Source organism: Anthonomus grandis, chromosome 8 (genome assembly GCF_022605725.1).
Source record: "Anthonomus grandis grandis chromosome 8, icAntGran1.3, whole genome shotgun sequence".
In the NCBI taxonomy this organism is placed as follows: Eukaryota; Metazoa; Arthropoda; class Insecta; order Coleoptera; family Curculionidae; genus Anthonomus; species Anthonomus grandis.
In genome coordinates, this window is record NC_065553.1 from 12,839,461 (window position 1) to 12,867,454 (window position 27,994).

General features: G+C 32.0%; 1 protein-coding gene across 7 annotated transcripts; it reads right to left on the minus strand.

Annotated features, from left to right (window-relative positions):
* Positions 1-3,067: 3,067 nt before the first annotated feature.
* On the minus strand, positions 3,068-26,595 carry LOC126739488 (MAGUK p55 subfamily member 7). 7 transcript variants are annotated; one of them, XM_050445183.1, is made up of 13 exons: positions 26,451-26,595; positions 22,885-22,940; positions 22,669-22,822; positions 22,487-22,619; positions 22,294-22,431; positions 22,046-22,078; positions 19,156-19,323; positions 18,904-19,100; positions 18,724-18,851; positions 17,918-18,256; positions 13,844-13,975; positions 13,567-13,778; positions 3,068-8,581 (listed from the first exon to the last, which is right to left on the minus strand). In XM_050445183.1, exons 2-13 carry the CDS (start codon positions 22,928-22,930, stop codon positions 8,405-8,407), a joined length of 1,857 nt encoding a protein of 618 aa, XP_050301140.1. In that variant the 5' UTR covers positions 22,931-22,940; positions 26,451-26,595; the 3' UTR covers positions 3,068-8,404. The 7 variants fall into 7 exon arrangements, with proteins under 7 accessions (XP_050301140.1, XP_050301144.1, XP_050301139.1 ...); XM_050445187.1 differs by having other exon boundaries at positions 17,918-18,097; positions 26,473-26,582; XM_050445182.1 differs by having other exon boundaries at positions 26,473-26,582.
* Positions 26,596-27,994: the final 1,399 nt, after the last annotated feature.

Below are 27,994 nucleotides of genomic sequence, written 5' to 3' on the forward strand. Positions count from 1 at the left end.
TTTTTTATATTCATTAATTATACAACTCTAATTTTTTAAAGAGACTTAAAGAAATACTCAACAACTAACTATAATTCTGAATTAAGATCAAACGATAATTCTGAATTATAAAGGAGTAGGTAAAAAAAGATATAAGGAGCACTAAACTGTTATAAAATGGTATTCACTGGGCCAGGTTTAACATTTAACTTTTATGCCCAGAATATTATATATTTTACATTTATTGCTGTATTTATTATAAATGTACAATAAATTTATATTATACATATTATTGCTGTTTTGACCCAATATTAAAGCTGTTATGTGGTCTCCTTCTAATCCCACATGATTTGAAGGAATATAAGGATATTTTAGAGGTAAGTCCAAATATGACAACACTTTCTCTTAAATATGCGAAAGCTTATTTCCGATATTTTTTACATGATATTTTTTTACACCTACATGACGTTATTGATGATGTCAAATCTCCCGAATTATTGTCTTTGATACCCTTTAATTTTATTATCCGACAAGGTAAAAAACGAAACTTTTTAATATGCTATATAAGCAAATTCTAAGCTGATATTACTTTATTTAAATAATTACTCTGACAACAGAGTCGACGCGACGGTCAACAAATTAAATGTCTTTAATTTAAAAAATGATTTTTGATAAATGAATGATGAATAAAATTTACTAATCGACTTTAAACTTAACTTGACACCTTTTCTTGACATCTTCAACAGCTTAATCATGAATAAATATTTTGATAAAATAAAGACAAAATATTCATTTAATCATAAAATTATTAAAATATACTGAATTTTATTTGTTTGTAAGACAAAAAATGTTGATTCCGATATCTATTATTTGGTTACTTTTATAAAATTCTATTAAATCTCTTTTGAGTTAATTTCACCGACCTCAAGTTGTAATATACCGGGTGGCCCCGAATAACAAAAACACTCTATAAGTTAATTTTTTTGGAGCAAAACAAATGAAAATAAGTACGTTGTATAAATGTTAATTTTTCTACGTAATTCATTTTTTTATTCCCAGGTTAAATTGCCTTTATTTTAAGTGGTACACCTCCTTTTTTTCTTACATATTTCGATAGAAATTTATGCTAATAACAAGGATATGTATTATTTTTTGAGACAACGTACACATAAAAAAAAATTAATGTTTTAAATTTTGATATAGAGTGCTATACGTCTTATACCATAAATCCCATATAAAATTATAAAATTAAGGTAAAGTAAAAACTGAATGTGACAAAAAAAAGCGAATAAAAATTTCAATTTATTTACTTACAAAGCAACGAACTTATAGAGTACACCTATGACCCTTGGCCACCGGTATAAATAGATCAATTTAGCAATAGGAAATTTCTTTATATAAAAAACAGTTGTTGGTCGCCACAGATTCATCTTCGTTTAACAAAAAACGTCAAAAATTATTGACTGATAACATACTATAAATAAAGCTTATAAAACAAATAAACAGACTATACAGGGTGTATAATTTAGGTAACTCAATTGCAGCTATCTTTCTGTCGAGGCAAAAAAATCATCTTGTTCACAGTTGTATGAATTTATTAACCGAAGAGTTCGCAATATTAAGTTTCGCATATTATTGTTTTTTCCGAATTATATATCCTGTATAAAAGTCATCAAAATAATACGCTTTAAAGAAAATAAAATAACAATAAATTAAGAAAAAAGTAAATGCAACAAAAAAAATGACTTCAGTTTTAGGTATAAAGCAGTGACCTAGGAAGTTTTTAAACTTCTAAAACCTTATTTTCTTATAATAATGAAATGCATCATTACTCTAAAAATGGCAGTGGATTTATATATTATATAATCAAAACACGGAAAAAAGCATTGGTTAAAAACTCTCCTTATTGTGGATATATATTTCAGACCCTTCTGGCATATTTAACATAATTTCTTATATAATAATATTAAAGAACATTAGTTTTACTGCTATAAATATTATGGCACATAGGTGGTTGAGTTTTAATTATATAATGTTTATTATTATTAAAACGTTAGAATACAGTTAAAGGAAAATCTTTAGTAAATGACCACTATAACTGTTTTATTTTCATTCTTTTTAAATCATCATTAAATAACTCGTGATTAGCTAAAATTTGCCGCTGCTTGCGGCATAAGTATATTTATAATGTATCTTCTCATTTCTGTATGGTGATTATCTATTAATAAATATGACATATACTATTTTATGGTAAGATATTGTATTTTTTGGTTTTGTGTGCCAAAAAGATGCCATTTTTGCAACCGAGATTTTACCCATATTTAAATTAATATACTCGTTATAACCTGTTGATATATTTTCAATCTTTAGTAAGTAAATAATGTCATGAATATGTTTTTTATTCAAATTATTAAAAATGCGAATTAATACAGAGTCAATTAAGAATATATTACTTAAAATGCATTAATTTTCTTAGTATATGGCGATAGCATATTTAAAAGATATTGTTTTAAAAATGTGGATTTTTATATTTCGGATAAGCTAATTTTATCGTTTTTACTTCTTTTATTTAAGTACCTCTCCTAAAGGTTATTATGAAATAGAAGTGATCTTCAAATTATTTTCCTCTTTAGATTTTTAATCTTTTATTTAATAACCAGCATATCTAATTAACAGTCTCATTTAAAATTGAAGTTAAAATAAAAGAAACAAAGCAGCTTTTTAAGCTATTATCTGCACAACTCCACTTAATATTGATAAATAGTAGATGATTAAAATAATACAAATTAACTGGACATTTGTTGGTAACAATACTTTAATTTTAAGAATTATTATCTTTAAGAAGGTATTAAAATATTGACATTTTTCATGCAAATACGAGAACAACCGGACATATTGTGAATATGAGACCCAAATATCTTGTTGATGTTCAAAAGCATAATAAGGATTTTTCGTTATAAAATCTTATCAATAGATATAAAATCTGTAACTTGTTTATATCATTTAAATGGTTTAAAATTCTTAGAACAATATATACATTTTCTATATGTATTAGAACCTTGCATTTCCTTTTTTCACTTTTCTGCTTAAATCTTCTTATTTTCAATTCCATAATATTTTAAATAAACATTTATTAGCCATTCCATGTAAAAACTTTTATAATAAATACCTACTTAAGTAAAACACTAATTCTTGATAGTAAAAAATAATACTGCTTTGTTTCTCTTTAATAAACGCCAAATAAAATTTTTGGTTTTAATCCATATTTCATATATTAATAAAAATATATTTAGATAAGACCATACAGAAATATTTTCTTCATACTCGATAATTCAATAGTGATTATAGGCCAAAAAAATACTTACTGGGGTAAAACAAAAAATTATCAGAAAAATGTCTAAAATAAATCTGTTGCATGAACGATTGTCTTGAATTTTTGAAATAAACAATTCGTTCAAAATCGTCGATGAAATATTATATTTGCCGCTGATTGAGTGATATGGGGTACACAAAATACCTATTATTGTTTTTACATCCTTAAAGAGTCTTTTTTTACAGGGAGTTCTTAATTGTCACATCAATATTCAAGCAGATAATAAATAAATAATGTCTTGAATGAATAATAAAATCGTTAAGACATATTAAAAAAGAGTGATCCAACTTAAGTTTTCATACTTCAAAACAAAAGTGAATACACAAATATATTAAAATATAATTATTTTACTCGGTTCCAAATTATAATATGTATTTCTTTATACACGTGCGCTTGAAAATTTTCGAATATGATTTTTGCATAATGTGTAATGAGACGGAGTAGAGCCAGAAGAAACTTGGCTCCACCCTAGGTGGCTATCGCGTCGTCGCACAGTGTTGCAACCAATGGACAAAAATGCACAAATAAAGTATTTAATTTTTAAAACATTATTGGTGTTACGTTTAGCAAAATACCCGAGTAAGATAAGGCTTTAACTTTTTTTATTTAGAAATTTTTGGATAATAAAAACATTTTATACCGATAAAGATTTGTGATTATTTTTAGAAGTTTAGTTTAAAATAAAATTGTTGTAGTGTGCACTAGTGTTTTAAATTAATATATTTTTAATATGTACACTTAAGTATGAACAACATTTTCGAAGGTAAGTTATCATTTTCATGTTAAGCCTTTTGCAGATATATAATTAAAAGTGTTAAAATACCCTTTTTCTCACTTTCATCAAGATTTACAAAAAGTAGTTTAAAGTTGCTTCATAAAATTTTTAGGATCAATCCTCCAAAGTGTTTGCTTTTAAATGACCCCATCACTTTTTGCGGAATAATGCGGAATTTATGTTTTTTAGAAAAAACCATACCTAATACAATCCTATATGGAAAATGGCTAAGTTGCAAAAGAATAGAAAGGCATCAAGAATAATGGAAACAATTAAAACTTATTTTGCATTAGATAATTCTTCAACTGACATTGAAACAAAGCTGCTAAATAGCAGCAAGCTATTTTCTGTTTCGTTATTTACTCTATCTTCAACCAAATATTCCAACTGAAGCAACTGACATGGAAGTGGATCCTCAACCAAGACCTAGTCGTGGAAGACCGCATGTGCCTTTTGAAGCTGCATCAAAAAGAACCAAATTGCGCAGAGTACAAGAGTTGTTGACAAATTATACGCCAGAAGAAATATGTTTTGCGGCAGAGAGGATTAATTCTCAACGAAAGGAAATTCCTTCAGAGCCAAAAAAATTAACACCTGAAGACGCCTTAGCACTTTACCACGACCTAAACCTTTCGGTTGAGAGATAACATACTGCGTTCTAAGATTAATTCTTTGCATACAAACTGTTTTCCCAGCTATCGCACTCTATTTGAATGTAAAAAAACATTTTTACCCTCGCAAATTATTGTGACTGACACTTCAGCTGAAGTTAATCTTCAAGAGCTTCTAAATAAAACTGCAGAGTATTTTAAAAATCCAGGATAAAAGAATACATTCTGACAAAAATTTTAAATTAATTTGCAAATGGGGGTTTGACGGTAGCTCGGGGCATAGTCTTTATAAGCAAAAATTTGAAGATAGTTTGTCAACAGATGAGTACATGTTTCTTGTCGCATTAGTTCCTCTTAGATTAATTGATAATGAAAATGGAGAAAGTATATGGTCTAACCCACGTTCATCATCATCAATGTATTGTCGACCAATTGCATTTAAATTTACAAAAGAAACTTCAGATGTTGTTCGAACCGTTCATGGCGAAATTGAGTCATTAATAACTAATCTTAATAATCTTTTTATTTCAGAAAAAAATATAAATGTTTCTTACGAAATGTTATTCACTATGTTTGACGGTAGTGTGGCCAATATCCTTTCAGAAACCTGTTCTACATCCAGGTGCATTATTTGTGGAGCCACGCCAAGGCAAATGAACCAGGACTCAGTGCTTCAAAGAACACCAAATGCTGAAAATTATCGCTTTGGCCTATCGACACTTCATTGCTGGATTCGTTTTTTTGAGTGTGTATTGCACATCGCCTATCGCTTACAATTAAAAACGTAAGGTATACAATTAAAAGCTTACAATTAAAAACGTGGCAAGTAAAAGGTGGTGAAAGTAAGGGAATTTTTGAAAATACAAAAAAAAGCATTCAGTTAGAATTTAAAGACAAATTGGGATTAATTGTCGATAAGCCAAAGCCCGGGTATGGTTCCACAAATGATGGAAATACTGCCAGGACATTTTTTAAAAACGTAGAAATTAGCTCTGAAATAACAGGTATCGACTCAACTATAATTAAAAACTTTCAATTAATTTTAAGAGTACTTCCTTCAGGTTCTAAGATTAAAGTACCTAAATTTCAGTCCTTACTTATTGATACTAAGAGCATTTATTTCAATTTTTATGAATGGTACTACATGCCTAGTACTGTTCATAAAATTTTAACGCACGGTTGCGAAGTTATTAGCTTTTTTGAACTTCCTGTAGGGCAGCTGGCAGAAGATGCTCTCGAAGCCAGACACAAAGAATTTAGAAAAATTCGTTTACATCACACACGAAAAGTATCGAGAATTCAAAGCAATACAGACCTCATTAGAACTCTTTTGATAACTTCCGAACCTAACTTGGCTTATCTTAAAAATCAGTCAAAAAAACAAAACAAACCCATAACGTGGGATATGGATATTGTAGAATATTTAAATGACCATATAGAAACAGATTCGTTACTTTTAGAAAATGATAATGTACCCGAAGAAGTTTAGTGTTGTAAATAACTTTTTTTTTCACCCTGTATAAAGACACCAATTTCTATTCAAACTATGTATAATTTGATAGGTGTCTGAAAGTCAGTCTTTGAAAGTGTCCATGTATAAATAAAACCAAAAAAATGGTTACTTTAACTTATAGTTGAATAATGATTTTTGTCCTGATTTGTTTCACCCTGTATAGAGACACCAATACACTTTTTTGTTTAAAATATGATTTAATGTTATTGGTTAAAGTGTCCATGTATAAATAAAAAATTAAAAGTGGTTAGTTTTAACTTTTATCTAGTGATAATGATTTTTGTCCTGATTTCCCTATAAGTTGCAATAATGTGCGTCGTTGCGCTCATCAGTCCGGTTGCAATTCCTTGCATACCTATGTACGTGTTAGCCGATCATGTTTACAATTTATTTCAACCTGTGATACGAAGACGGATACAGTAATAAAATAAAAATGGTTTTCACTGTTGATCAAAAGATTAATATCATGAAATAGTATTGTCATGCGGATAGTGCAGAAGAAGTTGTCTGCCGTTTTATATTTGCATATCCTGATGAGCAAGTCCCTACTGCTAAAACAATTTATAAACCCCATTTATAGTGTAAATCGGTGTGCAAAATGTTCTAGTGGCGATCAGGAACCTCGTCGAACACCTGACGCTAGGATTGAAAAGGAGATCAATGTGTGTGCTTTTGTTGAAGTAAGTGAACCTTGTTTTAGCTCCCAAATTTCTGAAGAACTTGATATTCCAAGTCGTACAGTGCGTGATATTTTGAAAAGAAATAAGTACAAAGCCTATAAAATTAAAAACACTCAAGAAATTTTTCCAGAAGATCAAATAAAACGCTTGGAGTTTTGTAAAACTTTTTCTCTTCTAGGTCGACATAATTCTTCAGTCGTGAGTTATTGGTCTCGGGAAAATCTACATTTGAGTGTACCATTACGAACTCAATACCCACAAAAGGTAAAGTAGGCCCCTTTTTTTAATTAATGGTACCTTAAACTCTGAGAGATATTTACTTTTATTGCAACAAAATATTATAACCGCTGTACGAAACTTGGATGTTAATTTTGAGGAAATTTGGTTTTAACAACACGGATGTCCCGCTCACAACGCTAGACCAGTGCAGGACTAATTAACAAACACTTTTCCTGAACGGCTTATTTCCACAATAGGTACTATACCATGGCCTCCGCGATTTCCAGATCTGACGCCATGCGACTACTTCTTATAGGGCTATTTGACGGAAATTCTTTACCAACACCGACATGAAAGAGCCGTTAATTTGGACGAATTACGTATTAGAATTATTAATATTTATAGGTCCATTACACGTGAAATTTTAGCCAATGTACGTAGAGAATTTTACGACAGGTTGGGATACTGTGAAGCCCAACAAGGAGATGTATTTGAACACCTTATTAAATAATTTAATTAGAATTATTATTTTGCTTAAGTTTTAAGAGTTATTTTTCATTTTATTTTAAAATATTGTATTTAGTTTTCACCAAAGATTTTTAAGATTGAGTGCAGTTCTAGATCTTCAATAGCGTTCGATCCTTTTAAGGTAAAGATTAATTAATACCTCAAACATTTTGTGAAGTATCTCAGCGACGACTTAACATGAAATTAAAAAATATGCAAAAAAAACTTAACCCAGCGTTGCTATGTTCATAAGAAACTTAAACATACTTAGTCTTAAAATATGTCAGAATGATCCCTCTTCGTTTGTACAGGACATTTAGGAACACCCTTTATAAAATCATACAAGAGTAAATCAGCATTTTAATTATTATTTGTTATGATTATATTATCTGATTAAGAAATGCACGTGTAATAAAATAATAAAATATGCAGCTAAAACTGGATCACCTTTTCTTACCTTAATGTAATTGTAAAATGGACCAAAAAATAATCTCCTTCAATATTGATTTCTTAGTTAAGAACTCCCTATATAATGACATAAAACTTTTATTGTTTCCCTAAATTGCATTGTGGTAGGTGAGGTTAAACTGAAATAAGTAAACCTCACAGTCTAACTTACATTCTTGCTTAACGGCCAGCCTAAATTTCAAATTTTAAAATGACATGTGCAAAAAGAGAATATTTTTAATCTAAAAACGGGTCTATTCGAGGCCACTACAAAACTAAAGATATATGAGTGTTTTCTTTTTATTGAACCCACGAGGCCGGTACCCACAAGGGTTCCGTTTCAACCCTGTTTACTGCCGACAGGAGCTTACCGAACGCCACGGCCAAGCTGTCGTTCACGATTGTTTCGTCGAAGTAGTGATCGTATAGGAATTCGATACGTTCTGCGTGTTTAATCATGTCCTCGAATTCTTCTTCCTAAAAGTAACAAATCACTGAGGTAAGCGCAAAACAATGTTTTAATGAATGAAGATTATACAGGTTGTGGGGAATTGAAGATTACGTATTGTCCAAAAATAATAGCCACACCAAACCGCCTCATTTTGATGTGCGACTTCACGCTGCACTGTTGAATTTTAAAGCGCTATTTTTTCTCAACCTATTATGGCTGTTTTTACTTCTTCCAAAAGTGTTCAAATTATTAACTTATTTTATGGAAGCAATTCGGCAGCACAATGTAAGGATTTGTTTTCAATTATATTTACATGGTTTTTCTTTAACTCAGGGAGCGGATATTTTGCATGAGTGCTCAAAAGGCAAAAAACTGGACTTGTTAGAAAAAATGGAAATAACTAAAGCTAAGAAGAGCCCTGTCCTTGTATGTGTGAACGATATTTTCACGTTTGAACCTCACCTCATTTATAACAACCTCTCTTAAAAAGTCTTTTCTTCTTTTTTTCTTTTTCGATTTTAGATATTTTTAGTTTTTATTGTTAAGATTGTTTACTTATATTCACACATATTAGTATAGTTCGGATTGTTCCCCATTTTTGATCATGTTACTCGGTGGCCTATGGGTTAGACGCGCGCCTGTGAATCTAAAGGTTGCTGGATCGTTCCCCACTGCTGACATTTTACATTTTTACTTTTTTATTTTTTTAAGCATATATTTTTACCTATGGTGGGAATTGTTAACTTAACCTAGCTTTTCTTTTGTCGTTAGTTGTAATGTGATCTGTGTAGGTCTAGGTACTGAGTTTTATAAGCGTTCTTTTTGTGAAAAATATCTTAATGTACTTTTTAGGCCTAATGATGCTCCGATAGGAGCGAAACACGTGTAGCTTTAAAAAAAAAAATTATATGGATTTGATGAGACCGTGACTTTGTGTTTTAACCTTTCTTTTGTTTTCGTTTGGTCTTTTAGAGAAAAAATGGATGATACGTTTCTATTTCAATTTTAAAAGTGGTTTTGAATTTTGAAACATCGTTTGTCTTTAAGATGTCATACATGCCACACTAAAGTACAAGAAACAGAAGAACGACTGGACCCTAGAAGTAGATTCAACAATACCAAGTAGAAGTGTTGGAGAGGAACTGGACGTGGAAAAAGAATTTTTTTTACTATTTTCAGATTAATCTTATTACAGAACTTTTCAATTCTCTACTCAATATCCTCAAAAATTGAATGTTTGGGCTGGTATTTTGTACGATCATAATATAGGGACATTTTTATTGATTGTTCTTTAAACGCCCAAAAATACCTTGAATTGCTGCAAATCTAAGTTCTTCCTTCCACATTCAAATCATCCCTGATTTAGATCGTGGATCGGTTTATTTTCAACAAGACAGCTGTCCTGTTCATAATGTGGGTATGTTAAAAGAATTCTTAACAAAAAATACTTTTCCTATCCTCTTATTTTCAAGAGATTTATTTTTGTATATGATTTAAATTTTTCTAATTTCATCACAGTTTAATTAATTTTTTATTAAAATAACGCTTTAATTTTTATTATGCAATACAGTATTATAACAGAGTATAATAAACATTTTGAGGTGATCATGATTCTATGTAGGTTATTATGTAAATGCCTGAATCAGAAAAATATATTAAAACGGCCTGAATTTTCGCGTAATACTTATTGGAACTAATACAGTTACCCCTATCAAAGTTGAGAAAAATAACGGCGTAACAGGCAAGTAGGAGAACACGCGAAATACATGAGTATGCGTTGCATATCGCATATTGATCTCTTGACTGATCACCCGAGCATTCAAGTTTCAATTGGGCTTTTTGGAGCTCATTATGTTTTCAAAAAAACTCCTATTTATAAACAAGTAACAGTAATTTTCCCCATGAAAGGATATTCCAAAATTCATCTCCAAATATGTCAGTATTATCAATGTTAAGTCATATAGCTTATCTATGATTTAATGGATGAATATAAATAAAAACATTTTGTGGTAACGTTTTTCCTTTCAGTACCTCTTTACGCGTAGTGATAGATTCCCCCAACCTGCATAGAAGAGGGTTTACAGTATCCTTCAGTTTCACAAGAGTCAAATATTCATCCCAATAAATTCCAAACTACATCATGTCAAATTTGATGCTCACATTTGATACAATGTTTACTATTCATCGCAGATTTTGCTTTTTAGGTTTTTTTATGAGACAAACTGAGACCAAAAGAATCAGAGCTCAGAAATACTCTTTATTCACTATAAATTCCATAACACATATCATGATTAATACATTTTATAAGTCCACTGAAAATGACTTATGCAGCGATTATTAACGATGTATTATACTATTATCAAAAGACTACGTAAAGTAGCACAAATTAAAAAAAATATTTGTATAAAAAAGAAAATAATAGAATCATCAATAAATAAAAAGTAAATAAATGTTACAAATACCACGGAAGAAAGGAAGTTTTTAAAACTTCTTTTAGTTAAAACGTAATAAAGGTAAAATGGGCGTATGAGATATGTAAAAATTTATTAATTCGATATATATGTCAGTATTATGATTTATTTGATATTTTTAACCACTTGCTTTATAATCTTTTTAATTTTTTTTTCTTAGGTTCAGCGCGATACGCTTTTGACAGAAATAAAGCACAATGATTTTATACCTGGTGGATGATTAAATGCTAATATCAAATATCCTGAAATCAAGATTATTAAAAAAAAATGATTCCATAGGGAATTCCATTGTAAAAATTAATATGGTTGGCTTATACAAGGATTAATAAAAAAGAATAGTTAAATAAATTCAACAATGAATCTCTCAGAAGTCTGTATAATATTAATTTTTCAATGAAACTGGAAACACTAAAGAATAGATCGAGGAGAAGTCGTGTAAGACTCATTACAGGCAGTCCATTCGACAAACCCTGACAGGTGAAAAGTCTGTTGATTTAATTATTCAACCTGCAGTCAGGTTCTGAGAGCTAGAGCAAGATAATGCACCTCCACGTATGCAAATATAGTTGCAAAATGTTTCTTAGAAGGTGAAGGTGCGGCAGCTTTGGAGTGGCCTTCTTGTTCACCAGATCTTAATCCTATAAATAACTTATAGGATGAAATCAAAAGAAAGAGCAAATAGACCTCGTCAAAATAACCCTGGTAAAAGAGAACAACTTATATAGACAGTTTCAAGGGAAATGGGTAAATGTTCCCCAAGAAGAAATTAACAACTTGGTAGATAGCATGCCGCGTCGAATTCGTGCTTGCATCGATGTTAGAGATGGTCATGGTAATTAAAAGAAATGACTCGGTGGGTGATCGGGCTAACACTTTACAAGTAATTGTTTGAGCTTTATAATATTTCATATGGTATTAAATTTTGAGCACTTAAAAGCATCAATAATAAGTTTCCCTCATACGAGGTCTGGCTATTAAATAACGAGACTGGTTACGAAAAAGGGTTTTATTATAAAAATTATTATACATTCGAATGCTCCCCTTTAATATACTCTCCTCTCCTCGCCACACATTTTTCCATACGTTTTTTCCATTGATCAAAGCCGTGCTGGAAGTCTTCTTTGGTAAGGGCCTTTAGGAGCTCTGCCGTTTTTTGCTTTACCGCTTCCATCGACTCAAATCGGGTCGCTTTCAAAGCAGATTTTATCTTTGGAAACAAAAAGTAGTCGCACAGGGCCAAATCTGGCGAATACGGCGCGTGCTCGAGCACTGGAGTGCGCTTACCGGCCAAATACTGCTTTACAGATAGCGCGTTATGGGCAGGTGCGTTGTCCTCGTGCAAAATCCACGAGTTGTTTTTCTACAACTCGGGCCGTTTCTTACGAACTCGTTCTCGCAGTGTTGCCAAAACTGACAAATAGTAAGTCTGGTTGACAGTCTGACCCTCTGGAACCTATTTAGTCATCACGATACCGTTAATGTCGAAAAAAACGATCAACATTGCCTTGAATTTTGATTTGGACATCCTTGCTTTATTTATTCTGGGCGATTCAGGCGTCTTCCAATGCATCGATTGCCGCTTGGTTTCAACATCTTATTGAAAAATCCACGTTTCGTCGCAAGTAATAATGTTTCTCATCAGTCCGGGATCTTTTTCTAACCTTTCAAGGAAATCTGAGCAGATCTGTTGACGCAAGAGCTTTTAGTCAGGAGTCAGGTTTTTTGGCACCAACTTCGCACAGACTTTTGTCATGTGTAATTCCCCGTGTAAAATTTTTCTAACCGTTTCTTTATCGGCGTTTACAGCCTCGGCAATCATCTGGGTGCTCATTCGACGATCTGCACGCACAATTTGGTTGATTTTGGTCAGTGACAGGGCGACCTGAGCGCTGGTCATTTTCAGTGCTCTCTCGGCCCTCACTAAAGCGCTTACACCTCTCAAAAACACGCGCACGAGAAAGAGAATTTTCTCCATAGGCCTCTTGCAACAATTTATAGCACTCAGTCGGAGTTTTTTTCAATTTAACGAGAAATTTAAGATTGATGCGTTGCCCTTGTTTTTCGTCACACATGGTTTTCGGCACGAGAAAAAAACACGTTCGTTTCAAACCGCTACTGCACGAATACTATAATAGTGACGAAAACGTGTTTTGGTACGTGCATAGACAAGATATCTAGATACCCAACGCACTACTCGTTTTTTCCCCACCCGTCTAGGGCGCCCTCTAGGCACACAGTCTCGTTATTTAATAGCCAAACCTCGTATTTCTCCCCAAATACAATAAAGCTAATAATTAAGAAACATAAGATACACACAAATTGGACAAGGATCCCAATGATTTATTTAAACTACTTTGATCACAAACTAAATAATGCATTACTACTGATTATTATTATTAAAAATATATAAAGAAAAATACCACATAATAATACAAAATTTGGCAATTTGTCTCAAAAAGCGGATCCCATCTTGGTCCTTTACATTAATATAAAATAGTCATTTAATTAAACACACTCCATTAAAAAATAATATTTCTTACCGTGAATCCTCTAGAATTATTTACATCGAAAGTACTCCTAGCATGGCTGGCATTCCTCGTCTCTTTCAATACATCCAAACTCGGTGGCTTAATGTAAATGATATAAGGCTTAAGTTGAGGCGTCCGCAGCGTTTTTAGCGCTTGATAATGCGGATTTAGAATGCATACGTGACCTGAGTTTACGATTGCTTTTACACTATCGGCACTTGTTCCTAAAAATCAAATAATATAAGATTTTGAATACAGATTCAGAACAAAAGTAGTAATAACTAGTTACCGTAAAGGTTTCCTTTATATTCGCCGTACTCAATAAATTTTCCCTTTTCAATATCTGCTTCCATTTCTTCTCTGGAAATGAAAAAGTATTCTTTTCCGTCCACTTCGCCTGGTTTCATGGATCGACTTGTAACTAAAATTAATATCTTAGTTGTAGAAAAATTATGCATAAACCGATTATAAAGTCAATAACTCCCAATTTTAAGATAGCACCAGAAGACTTCTTGCAGGCTAATCCTAAAACTTTTAAAATACCTTAAGGTAGAACTAATTGTGGGTCATACAACAAAATTATATTTTAGGAATTATAATGTATTTTAATCATTGTGGAGGTTGGCGACCTAATAGTTTTCAAGGTTAGTAGCATTGGACAATTAGGACAGAACTAATAAAATCATATCAATCATCAATCACTCTTTTGATAAGTTAATCAAAAGTACAGCTTTTAACGAATTTTACTAAATTAAATGTTGGAAATAGCCCTTAATATACCTAGAAGAGGGAAGTGGCTGTGTTGCTCGAAGGATAATATAAATTAATCAAGCTAGTTGTATTCAAAGTAATTTATTTTTAGAAGCTTAGCAGAGCGCTTTTGGCGTATGAGCTATTCGGCGATATATTTTATTATATAATTAAATAACCCCTTTTTAAATACTGTTCGTCCTGTTTAGTGTTCTGTATAGTCTTAAGTGTGTCTAAATGTACTATCGTTCCTTACAATAATTTTCATACCATCAAATGTGTTCCCACTACTGAAAACTTCTGGGCTTAACTGACAATTAGCACTAATGATGGCTTATACGCCGAAAGCTCTGCTAAGCTTCTAAAAATAAATTGCTTTGAATACAATACGCTGTAAGGTGTTCCCAGAAAAAATTACCTAAAGGATTCATGTCGGGCGAGCGAGGGGGCCAGAGTTATGGGCCTGCCCACCCACTCCAGCGATTATGATAATTTACATCCAAAAATTGCTGCGTGGTAAAGTGGGGTGATGCCCCATCGTGCATGTACCATATATGAAATCTTTCCATGCTTGATAGTTTTTCTAAAAGTCCTGGTAAAACAAATTCTAAATACATTCTGGACAAAAAATTACCCGAAAAATAACCACCAAAAACCAATATATAGATTGAAAACAACTTTACTGTCAAGTTGTTTACTAAATGTTGCAATTGTTTTCAAAGACAACCCTTGATTATTCTTTATAATCTACTACATATTCCCTAATTACTTAAGAAAAAACCACCAGTTTAGGTGTTGTGTAATGTAATTTAATTTAGTGTTTATTAAAATCTATTGTTGCTGTTACATGATTGTTCATAAAAAAGAGTTTCTTGTGTGGTCTAGAGTCGTGCAATTAAGTAACTATATTTTCTTAAAAATTAAACAAGATACGAAAAACATTTAACAGACAAAAAAGATGAAGTTTTAATTGGTTTATTTAAAAAGAATGAAAAAAATCTACAAAAGTCAGTGACGTGCATTTTTATAGTCAAAAATAGTCGTGTCAAAATTGCTTTTAAGGGCTCCAAAAATACCTTTAAAGACGCCATTGGACTTGAAAACATCTTGTCGGACTTGCATTGTCTTATTTATTTAATGTAACACTGTAAAATAATGCAAGTCCGACAAGATGTTTTCACTGTACCATTGTCTACCACCTTCAAAAACAAAGCCATTGGACTTGGAACAAAACGTAATTAAACTACAACTAAAACAAGACCCTACTAGTATAAATTAAACCGCCAAATTACAACAAAAATGGGATAAAGGATAATTAAGGTATTCAAGAAAACCCAAATTATTTACTTCAAATTTAACACACGCTGTGTCTCATAGATGAACTACCAATAATATGATTACTTATAGATCGTCCAGCATGCGCCATTTCTTCCTGAAGGCTTATCACTTGGCAAATTATTTAAATATCTTCTGTTTATACAATGTCCAAGATAAGGATGTCTATCATGGGGATCTTAGAGAACAAAAGAGATAAGCAGATTGTTAAATTAGAGAGAAGTTGCGCATTTTCAATTCTAACAATATGCCGTTTAGAAATTTTTAGAATTCCGAGTAGTTCCGGAGATATGCCTAAAAACCCGAAATTTGCCGATTTTGTTCTTTTTTTTCTGACGTTATTTAAAGATATATGGAAAAACAAAAGTCACTTTTTAAGCTTCACAAAACAAACTTGAGAGGTTTTCCGTCCGATGTCTCGTGTACCAACAACCATAATCCTTTTTATTATTTATATGGCGCGAGTAATATCCACAAACCATACTAATACTGCTGATTAGTGCTGAGACACCATAATTCCCTATATAAATAGAAATAGTATTATTAATAATTAACATTAGATCCGTGTCAAAGCTAGTTGCTGTTCGGCTAATCGTTCAACCTAAACTTAAGTTTTAATTAATCATTTATACAGTGTGTGTAACCCTTTTGTAGTAAATAAAAGGAAGTTTGCCGGCTTGTGTATTTAATTCGCGTAAAAAAGGTGGGATTTTATTTAATTCCGAATGTTTTGGTGTAATAGGCGGTGGAATAATGGCGCTGAGAAAATTTCAAAATATTTTTATTGGCATATTGACACATAGTGTTGAACTTTGTTCTTGCGTCTTGTTGCTAGTTTTTTTTCTGTTACAAAATGGAATGTTCTTTCCATCTGAGAAAAAGTTTGATATGTTGAAATGTTATATCCTATCCTACAGCAATGCCGTTGAAGCTGATCGTATGTATTTAAATAACTATTGAAAGAGAAAATAACCCAGGGCAAATAATTTCGAACGATTGGCTTCGAATCTTAAGCACTAGTGAATTTAAGAAACCAGTACTGTCAAAAAATTAGCCCTGCAATAAAGCAAAAGAAAATAATGTAGTGTTAACTATAACTGTATATTAGAAAAATTGATAATACCACTGGAATACCGAAATGTATTGCCTATTTCATTTTGAGAAAACAGATATTCCACCCGTTCAAATTCAGAATTTGTTAAAGCCTCAAACCTGGTGACGAGAAAAGGCGAAGAACATCTTGTGAATGATATACCAAGAAGTGCCAGGAAAGTAAAACCTTTTTCCTCAGCATTATGTGGTCGCATGAGAGTATGGTAACAAATAATGGACTTTTTAAGCGGATAAATACCTATTATTGGTCAAGGGACAATCCCCGAATACATTAAATGGCTAGACATCAGCACCATTTTGGTTTTAATATATGAGTTGCTGAATAGATTTTATAGCCCCCTTTTTTTACAAAAATTCCCTTACCTCGGAGCTTTATCGCAAATAATTGGAACGCGATCTGAAAGAATCGTTGGACAACTTAACCTATAAGAATCTTTACCGCTAGCAAAGGTTAGAAACTGTTGGTTTCAGCAGGAGTTTCAGCAGAATGGTGCGCTCGCTATCAAGGCCCCAATCGTACGCGAGTATCTATCGAACAGATTTCCAGGAAAATGGAGAGGTATACACATTCAACAATTCCGTGGCCCCCTAGTTCACCGGACATAACTCCCCTCGACTTTTTTCTCTGGGGGTATTGCAAAAATTATGTTTACAGCCGTGTTTTTGAATCTGAGGAGAACAGTTCTCGAAGCGTTCAAGAGCATTGTACCTGATATGTTAAGAAGTATTTTAAATTCGGCAGTTAGGAGGTGTTATTTGTGTTTGGAGAATAATGGTAATTTGTTTGAACATTCTCTATAACCTAAATTAGTTTTCTTGGGTTTCTAGTAAGTAGTTCTAAACTAATTTGTTTAATTAATCAATTTCACATCATTTCACCATCTACTATACTAAAACATTAGGATATTAATGAACCTATTTTTTTCAATTTAAATACTGCGATATTATCATATTGGGTTATAGGTTGTTGTATTCGTAATAAAATATGCTATTCAATAACGGGTATACTTTTTTTAGCTTCAAAAATACGAGGATTTATTAGCTTTAATATATTGCCACCACAATTATGACCGCCAAGAGTACCTTAAATATATCTTTATAAAAAGAGATTTTTGAAAAACGTTTAATGAATTAAAAAACAATCAATATAATACCTTACACTTACATGGGGTAGGCGTCCGAAACTTCTCAGGATCCGTATCAATCAATCTCCTCTTCAATTCGTTTCTACCAACACCCGGAGGTCCGATAAGCACCACGGGTCTATATTGTCCCGGTCTCGGATAAAGTTTCGCCACCTCTTCATAGGTGGCAATCAATTCTCGATCGAAATCGTCGTTTTCCGCTGTATCGTAAATGATTTTTTTAGTTTTGTTACGCATTTCGGCAACTATAAGGCATCGCGAGGGTTTCGGGCTACAGGTTAAGCCGTCCTCAGGCACTACGGACACGTTGCACAGCCCTAAGCAGGGAAAAGGGCGGGGATTAGCCTTTGATGGAGCCGCTGGTGGGTCGAAAACGAACGGTTTTTGATACATGCAGTAAGGATAAAGCAAATAAAAATTACATTAATATACAAGGTAGTCTTTCGGGAACTATATTGATGGATTATAGGAAAATGTTGCAAATTTCCCATCATGGCAGGGTTATTGCCAAATTTTTCATAGTTTACCTATAATCAATCAATATAGTTCCCGAAGAACTACAGGACAGAAAAATACAGGGCTTTTTAAATAGTTGTAATAACAAACATTAATGATTCAAAAGAATCAGTCATAGATGAATCAGAAGATAATGCACGGCTTAAGCTATTAGTTGTAAAAAAGCATTTAAACAAAATAAAAAAGGAAATATACAAAAATTTGCTACATGTTTTAAATAACTGTGGCTAAGAAAAATAACAAGCACTAAATGGCAAATAATAATGAAAAAACTAGAAGTTTTTTGTGTGATCAACGTCAATAAACTTACCACCATTTTCTTCTTTTTCCTCCTTTTCTTGCTGGGTCCTCTGGTGAATAATTCGTTTTTCTTGTAACGCCCTGCTGGGTATCAAACCAGCCCTCATCAGTTTATCTCCTTCTTTTCTTGCTTGCCACCTAAAAAATGTTAAACGAATAAAGAAATATAATCAATAAAAGGATCTCTTACCAATACTGATCATCTTGACAAACAATATGCAAGACATCCCCTTTCTTAAAATCCAAACCCGCCTCCTTACATGGAATATAAGGATCTGTGGAGCTTTCATAATCAAAATGCGCTCTAACTCTCACTTTACTTTCCCTCATGTTTATTTTGCTCTCGGCTGGGATTAGTTTAAAGGTGATTGTACCTTCGGAGCTTTGCTTTAAAAAAATAATAAAACTAGTATGCGGAAAGCAACATTTTATAAATATTTACCAATATGGCCAAAACATCATTTGGTTCTTTCCCTTCGACATTAATCGCGTTTACTTCAACTACTTCATCGCCAACATGAATTAATCCAGATCTGTCGGCAGCACCACCGTGCATAACGCGAGCGATTACAATTTTACCAGTTGCTTCATCGGTTTTAATAGTGGCACCCTATATTAGAAAATTTTAAATAGCGGAAAAGTTACGCATAAAAATATCAGCAAGGCAAAGAAATATACTTCAAAATATTAATTAACCAGTTCCAGAACCAAGAGTGATTTTTTTTTCATTAATACCCATTCATAAGATCAACATCAATGCCTATTATCTACATTCCACACAAATTGATAATGCTGATGTGAGCTCTGACAAGTCTTGTAATTGGTGGTGTTGTAAGATTTTTTAACATTTTACAACCTATCATCATGATTTAAAGAAACAGAAGTTAATTGAAGCCAGCTTTCTCTTTTTTTGTTTTAAAATTAATTAAATGGATCTTTAACAATAATAATAAAAATAACTAGTATAAACGACTCTGTCAACATGGAGTAATTTTTTTAAAATGTGGTTTCAACTTCTAGATCACCTATTAAAATCTAAAGGATATATACGGTGGGGCATCGAAAACTAAACACGAGCTTTTTAAAAAACGCTCGAACCCGTCGATTTTATTTACGTGAAGGACTTTAATTAATCACAGAATCACCTTCATACGTATAACTCCCTAAGAGAGGGTGGCACCAACCCTAAAAGCTTAAATGGAAACAAGGGTCGAGTGATATTGTAAAGTAAAAGGTTTTCTAGCGCCTCCACCATTTATTGTAACTTATAACTTCATACATGTTCGCCTTTAGTTCTTAATGTAAACCTTGCTTAATGTAAATAGTTATTTTTATAGGAATATTTAGTTTTATTTGGTTGGCAATTGTGAGTTATAAAAGCGCATGAGGGGGCTCTCCCCCCCCCCTTTTTGATCTGTACATAGAATGGTAAAGAACAGCAAGACCAATATAAACACTGAAGACTGAAAAACAGGTGATTTTAATTTCCCTCGAAATTCCTAAAAAACATATAAAATATTAAGAAAACTAAACGTTACAATATATCCTTAGAAAGATATTCCAAATCTCTTTACAATGATTCCTAATAAGATGTGGTTCAAGTTAGTACTTTTTAAGAATTTCGCAGTTAAACTTTAAAAGGCAATTAAAAAAAACTTTATTACAGGTTCTTTTAAGAAAAAATAATATCTACTTTTAAAAATTAAGGATATTGCATAACACGACAGAATTATTTAACGAGCACCACGAGAACAGCAGGGTGCAACAAAAATATATACTTAAACTTGATTCTAACTTTCGAGAAACTTAGCGAATAGGAAACGCAATATTGAAAATCCCGTAAAGAATGAAGATATACGGAGATGGCTATTCTAGAAAATGTTAATGTAGCTCCTACGTTAAGCCTCCGTCAATTTAAAGCTGTAATCGGTTAGTCAACGTAATAAGTATTCAAAGAACTATAAAAGCAAAATACATATGATTTTGACCGATCAAAATTTTGTGAAATTATGAAAAAACGAATTAAACAGAAGAGGAACAGTTGATGATAGGTTCATGTGTCAGTAAGACCCGTTGTTCGTTCGACAATATTTGGATTACATGTTTGCAGCACGGTGGTTGGAAGAAAAGGTGCTATTGAATGGCCTCCTCGGACATCTGATTTATGATCTATAGACTTCCTTTGGACCACAAAAAGACTGAGAATGGAGCTGGCCATTTCCAGCATTTATTTAAAAAACCCATAATAATCTGTAAAATATTTTAAGTTACCTTTTAAAGTTTAAATGCGATAAGATATATAAAACAAAATAAGTGTGTAAACTGATTACCTGACGTGGCTTTTGGCCCATCTATTTTATAAAAACTTTTTTACATGCCTTTTTATATATATTATTTTTTTATTGAACATCTTCAATCGTTTTTCTTGGATTATTATTCATCCTACTATACAGATTTATGTACAAAAAGTAAAACTTATAAATAATACTAAAATCATATTAAGTGTTTAAGATAATCAGTTTTTTGCATAATATGGAAAAGTGCATTGCTAGTAAATGTATAAAAAGAAGTAAAAGTCGGCATGCTAATATAAAAATTAAATACAAAGAACTTATAGCTAATAATAGCAAAATTGTAAACATACAAGTGGATGAATTTTTAAAAAAATATTGGATAAGCTGCAAAACATTTTGTTTTAGACATTGTCATAACCATAGCTTATAAAACCTCAAGGTCTTAAGATAATGATTGACACAATTTTTTTTACTACTGTAAAAGTGATAGTGGTCGTGAGTGTATCGATCAAACACTAAAGAATACTATTTATTTCTAACCACGGTATTTTAACGAAATCTTCACATTCAATTCTTTATTTTACCGTTGGTAGCAACCTTTTGAGGAATGAGTTCTTGTATTCCGTACAATATTATAAAAAATCTAAAATAACCAACACCAAAGTTTAAGAATATACATAGTGTTCCATGCCTCAAAGTAATTGGTTCATGACAATAAAAATCGGCTTTAGCAAGATAAATCATTGGCAAATTCTTTTTTCTTAATAATGTAAAGTTAATAAGGTTTCTAACAACAACTATTTTTTTTTAACTTTAGATGTATCCACTGCCTGCTAACTTTCAAAATGCTGGTCACAAAATTGTAAAAAAGTTTTCGTTAGTAGTTAACCAATACTCAAACAACCACCACTCTATTTGGTTACTAATATTTTTGCAAATTCAAAAAGGATAATAAAGCAACTATAAGAGAAGCATAATAAATACCGAGGAAGGGAAGCCTAAAAGTTGATAATATATGAGCGATACACATATACTTACAACGATCGGCTCAGCACCTTGTTGTGTACCAGTCTTTGCAAAAAAGAAAAATTTTGCATAAATCACAGTGGCAAAAATTAATGTTTAAGCGCAACAACTATGCACTACATAAAATGTTTATCAGTTATTGTGACATATAAAATATTGAATTGGGTTGCCTTTATCACAAATATTTACTTTGATATAGATAACCCATACAAAATATCATTTTCATAGCTAATTAATCTAAGCACATATAGAGTTCTTACCAGTGGTTCGTTACTTTTTACTAACTGAACAATCTTTATAGTTTGTTCACTCTCATCTTCTTCTTCTTCTCTTGGTACATCAGGTAGATGAGGATAATAATCTTTTTGAGCTACTGCATCATGAGCACAAAGTAAACCCTAAAATTCCAACAATGCCACATATCCTAAGAGGAAAAAAATAAGAAGCATATACCTGCAAATGAGGTATTTGCAGCATAAGAAATAGCTCTTGCAAATCTTGACTTCTTCTAGGGTGTTGCAGTATCATTTCTAATACATCAGCAAGAACTTGCATGCTATCTGATAGGGCTGGAACAGGAAAACATCTAAAAATATCATTGATAAAAATATGACACTATTGTTTTAAACTGCAACCTTTTTCTGTCGGCATTGCTTATGATTTTATTGTGAATGTTCACCAAGGCGTTAAGTTCCTTTGATTGTAGCAGTTCATTGAGAAAAGTGAGCTCTTCATCCGTGCTGGGGAGATTTGATGCCTGCTGAAGGTTTTGGTATAAATCTGTCAGAACTGGGAAATAATTCAATAAGTTAATATGCCTAGTTCCATAAGCTTAACTAAAAAAGTTATACCTGGATCTATTTTTTTCTTCGTAGTGCCTAGAATTTCAGATGTCATCCTGAAAGATCTGTAAGTTTAGGAAAGCAAAAGTTAACACAAGTATAATTATACAGAGTGACTTAAAGAGTCATTACTCACTACGTATGAATTACTACTATTTAATATTGATAAATAACGTCTAAATTTGATGATACAGATGACTATACTATATTTCTGCCAAATGCTTGCAGTTATAGCAATGCTGTTGGGACCATTCTTGTAAGCTAACAATTTAACATTTTTAAATAGTAATTATTTCAAAATAAGATTGTAAAAGAGCTTGGTATTGACAGTTACAGATAAAATATGTCTGATAAAAAACTCAAGAAAGCTGCATTAAACTTTACTTTTTTACACTGATCTTAAGGTATAATCATATATTTTTTACACCAGGGAAGTTGTGTTAAATCCATTGTTGGACTATGATGCAGACACTGTTTATCCTCCATTTAGAAAACACCAAAATAATATCAGGCATAAAACAGATATATATACCTCATAGATACCTTGATACCTCAAAACAATATTTTCAAAAGAAAACATAGTAGTAGGTATTAAGTACTAAATTTCACAGTGATTCCTACTATTTTAAGTGTGATTTCACTAAATGTTTTTAAACAAATAATCAACATTCCCTTCAGTCAGAATTGTTCCTGTCAATAGATTGCGAATAAATTCTCCCTGATTTTGCAGCTGAAAAATCAATACACAAAAACTTGTGAATGTAAGTGTTGGAAAAAGGGGTTCTTGACTGGGCTGTAATAATTTGAATAAAATAAATCGGATTCCGAGCATTGTTTTTTTATTAATGTTGTAAACTGATTGAACCATTAAATTAAACATCTTTTTCTAGACAATAACAGAAAGATAATTATTAAATTTATTATGTACTTAAGTCTAAAATTATTTTAAAGTGGAATTGTTATAGTTTAAAGCATGTTGCTTATTATGACTTATAAATCATAAATGCTTTATAAAAAGCGTAAGCATAAATGCATAAATTCTACATCATGTTCAATTTACCCATGTCATATTGATTTGATTGAGTTTGTTTAGTGCAGGTTTGCTAAGTACTTAGCCTATCAACTTAGTGGTATATACAGCATTTAAGGGATTTTGACAATGGCCAACTTTTGACCTCTTTTATCTACATCCAATGCACCTGGGAAAAAGTAACCTTTTTGTTAAATCTTTATATGGTTTAATTAATAGTTTAATAGACTGTCCTGTTCTCCCTTATAATTTTTTCTTGGTCCCTAGGTTTAATACTAGATACCAACAAACTTTCTTCTTACCAAGCCTTGCTCCAATATGTTGTTAAAATCACTTTTATATGATGTAGTGTGCAATATATTTAATAAAGTGTCTCAGTTGTGCCACATAAATATTTCTTCAATAAATGTGATTGTTGATGATGGTATTGGTGATCAGTAATCGATTTATATTATCTTGACTTGGATTAGACTCTATTTTGGTTAGTTGTATTCAAATATTATTTTTAGATTTTTAATATTATCGGATTATAAAGAGCCATTTATATAGAGTGATCGTAGTTAACCATGCGTGGTGTTTGTCAACCAGGTGGATGGTTGTGATTGTTTTGTGCACAGGTAAATCATGTCAACATGTGAGTAATGTTTTATATTGTTGTTGTATAAGGCCATGCCCATTATATATAAGTCCATTATTGTCGATTTCTGAGCCTCTTCATTGATGAGAGTTTAAGGTTTGACAACCACATTTTGGTCCTCGCTGCTAAACTTTCTTCTGGTTGTTTTGCAGTCAGGGTTGCCAGGCATGAGTTGAGGGGGCTGTTTGCTCATTCAGTTTATTTCGCTTTAATAGACTCTCATATCCGTTATGGGTTGCCATTTTGGGGTTTGTGCTCCAAGGGACTCCTTAACATAATTTTTACTATTCAGAAAAAAGCATTAAGGTATTTGTGTGGTGTTGGTCTGAGAGTTACCTAGTTAACCTCTTTTTGTAGCTAAAAGAATTTTAACAGTTTTCTCACTGTTTATATTGGAAACTGCAACACTCATACATAAGTCCGTAAGTCCACCATCCTGCACCAGTCATAATACTTGTCAAGTGGGCAACTTATCTCTTCCAATCCCCACCTCCTCACTTACGAGAAACTCTCTTATATTTATTAGTCGTAAAATATTTGATCATATTCCTTTTTCGATTAGGACTGTTACAGACCTTAAAAAGTTTAGGAGAGAACTAAAGAAATTAATCTTACCAAAAGCTTACTACAGCATTGAAGAGTATTTTAAGGACTCATTTTAATATTTAAAATTAATTATATATCTGTTGATCAGATTAATTTTATTTATTTTGTTCTTTTTTTTTTTATTATTCTTGTTTTATGTTGGTTCTCGCCTTTTCTTCTTTTTTGGTTTTTTCTTTGATTATATAAAATATGCTTCTATGTACAATCTAAATTGATTCTGTATTCTGTTTTTGTCCTGTATCCTGTATAACCAAATAAATACTTGTATTAGGAAGCTTTTAGCACAAGTTTGTAAACTTAGCAAATAAAGTATATTTTGACTTGACTTGACCATGGCTAGAGTTTTATGGTATACCAGAGTTTGTCACTGTTTAGCGAGGTATTACCAGGTTGTGGTTGATTGTGTAGCAATCAACAGGGATGCCCTGTGAGGGTGCAGTTCCTTTGAGTTGGTCTTGTGAGTTATAGAGGGCCCTCACTTGTCTTCTCGATTGACACATTTGGATTCTAAGATCTCAGTATATGTTATCTTAGTTTCCGAGTGTTGAGATGTTTACTGCTTAGTGGCAGCGAAGCTTCTGGGGTAGCCTTAAGTATTTTGAGGGACACTAGCTAGTCATTGAAGAACACAGATATGTATATATATGTAAAATATTAGCAAACATAAAAAGTAACTATATTGATGGTTGTTGGCATGACTGAATCAAGAGGACCGAGGTTGCCCGGTGAGTAAACTTAATCTTTATTAGATGGGTCAGTACAGTAAATCTTAGACATTTTTGTTTGATGGTACTCTCAATCTCTTGCTGTATACATGGTGGAGCTCACTGAATGAATTGCATTGTTAATACTCACATAAGTTTAATTTTAAAATACCCAATTTTTACACATAAGTGAATAAATTTATTGTACTGTATTAATATTATTATTAATACTGCAAAGAAAATGTTAGTCATAAATCAGTAGATAAAATGTAAATTGTGGGAACCTGACAGGATTATAACTTGCTTGCATAATAAAATTTTACTGTTAATAATGTGTGCTAGAAGCAGCCAATTAATTATACCCTATTTCATATTACCTGCTTCCTTTCATACCCTTTAGTTTACTATTAAAGTGCATAATTTAAATAAAATTACCTAATTTCACTAAAATCACTGGTCTGATAGGTAATTATTTAAAAAAAAACTAAACGTAACAGTAACATAACACTAGTTCAAAGGTGAATAACCCAAATGCATGAAAATGCAGAGTTTTGCAAATTACTACCCATCAAAACAAATAATAACATAAACAAATTACCACCAATGTTGTTTATTCTAACCTATAAGTTGAATATCACCGAATTTTCATGCCTTTAACACTGCATGTCAGGAATTCTTGGAGAAAATCTTTTTAGAAAATAAACATGAGAACATGGCGATCCGGGAAAACTTGACAGTTAGAGGAAAAATATCCGAGTTTTCCTGTCGTCGCTTTTCCGCAGCTTTTCCAATTGATATTTTAGTAAATCCGCAGTTATAGCGCAGCGCAGCGGAATAATTTGCGCTTAAGGGCCAACTATAACAAATGATCCCGGAATCCGTGAACTGGGCGGAACCGATTTTCAGCTCGACGTACATATACAGGGTGTCAATTTGAAAACTTTCAATGGGCATATCTCTCAAATTAGAAAAATCAAATCTGGAACAAATGTTTTATAGGTAGGGGGAAGAAGAACTATCATATCATTTATGGTACTACTGAAATATGACGTAATTGGTGTCTCTGAGCCTGAATCCACATTGATATTGTAATAGAATATGTAATAGAACATAATAGAATAGTAATGTTGTATAAGAGTACGCACTTAGTAAAAACTCTAAAACAATTTCTCAGTTTTAGGCAAAGTGTAAATTTTTAAAATCTTATAATATAAAGTAATCACAGTCAAACATGTTTTAAACATGTTATGCTGTATTGTTTACTAATAAAATGAAAAGATTTCATATAGAAAAGGTAAGTTTATAAGTAATACAAAATTAAAAAATATTCCTTAAAGGAAAATGAAAAACGTAGTATCTGCTTAAAGTCGTCACTCTGAACAATTAAAACAAAGTCTCCCATTACATATGTGGTGCAAGATTCATGCCACCAACTGTTATACCAGGAACACATAATCCAGTCAACATCTTCAAACGATTCTGAGTGCAATTCTCCACATCCTGGGCAACGTTCTTCCTTTTCGACACCTTTATTAATTTTCTTTTTTCCCTTTTTTGTTTTCTGAGATTTTGAGCCAGTAACAACTAGTTTTCTCTTTACTGCTTCAATTTTTTTTTCTTCTTTTCCTTTCTTAATTCCGGCAAGTTTTTGAAGTTCATCCTTGAATAGAGTAAGAGTACTAGAGAGTATTTTGAATTTCTGTGATCTTGGTCTAGAGCGATTTGGTTTTTCTTTTATTTGCGGCAAAGATAAAATTTCTGATGCTGGGATCGACCGATTTAAAGCCTCCTCAAAAGTAGACGAATTCTTTAATATAAGTACCCCGTCTTCACAGACTATATCAAGGCTGGCAATATCCAACGGTGGCGCAAAATCATCATCGTTAAACTGATCCGGATTATAGGGATATATTCCGGAAGCTCTGAATAAGTTTTCTGATTTTCCAATATTGGCGACGCTGGTGTAAGCTTGGTTAAATAGTCCGGCAACTTGCATCTGCGTTATTACCTTTCCAGGGTTACTTACCATCCACTTATCACACTCTCTACTGTAAGCACACTTTAATAGGCCAAAGAAACCAACATCCAGAAATGCCTTAAAATTCCGCAACCACTGACAAAATAATTCTTTGTTTTTAAACC

Bases quoted from the DNA above. Each gene is read 5' to 3' on its own strand.
- LOC126739488 (XM_050445183.1), bottom strand. From the start codon at position 22,930: ATGACATCTGAAATTCTAGGCACTACGAAGAAAAAAATAGATCCAG. The intron at 18,852-18,903 runs GTAAGAGATCCT...AACATTTTTTAG, and splicing joins TGTCAAGATGATCAGTATTG to GTGGCAAGCAAGAAAAGAAG. The intron at 18,257-18,723 runs GTAAGTTTATTG...TCGACCCACCAG, and splicing joins GGAAAAAGAAGAAAATGGTG to CGGCTCCATCAAAGGCTAAT.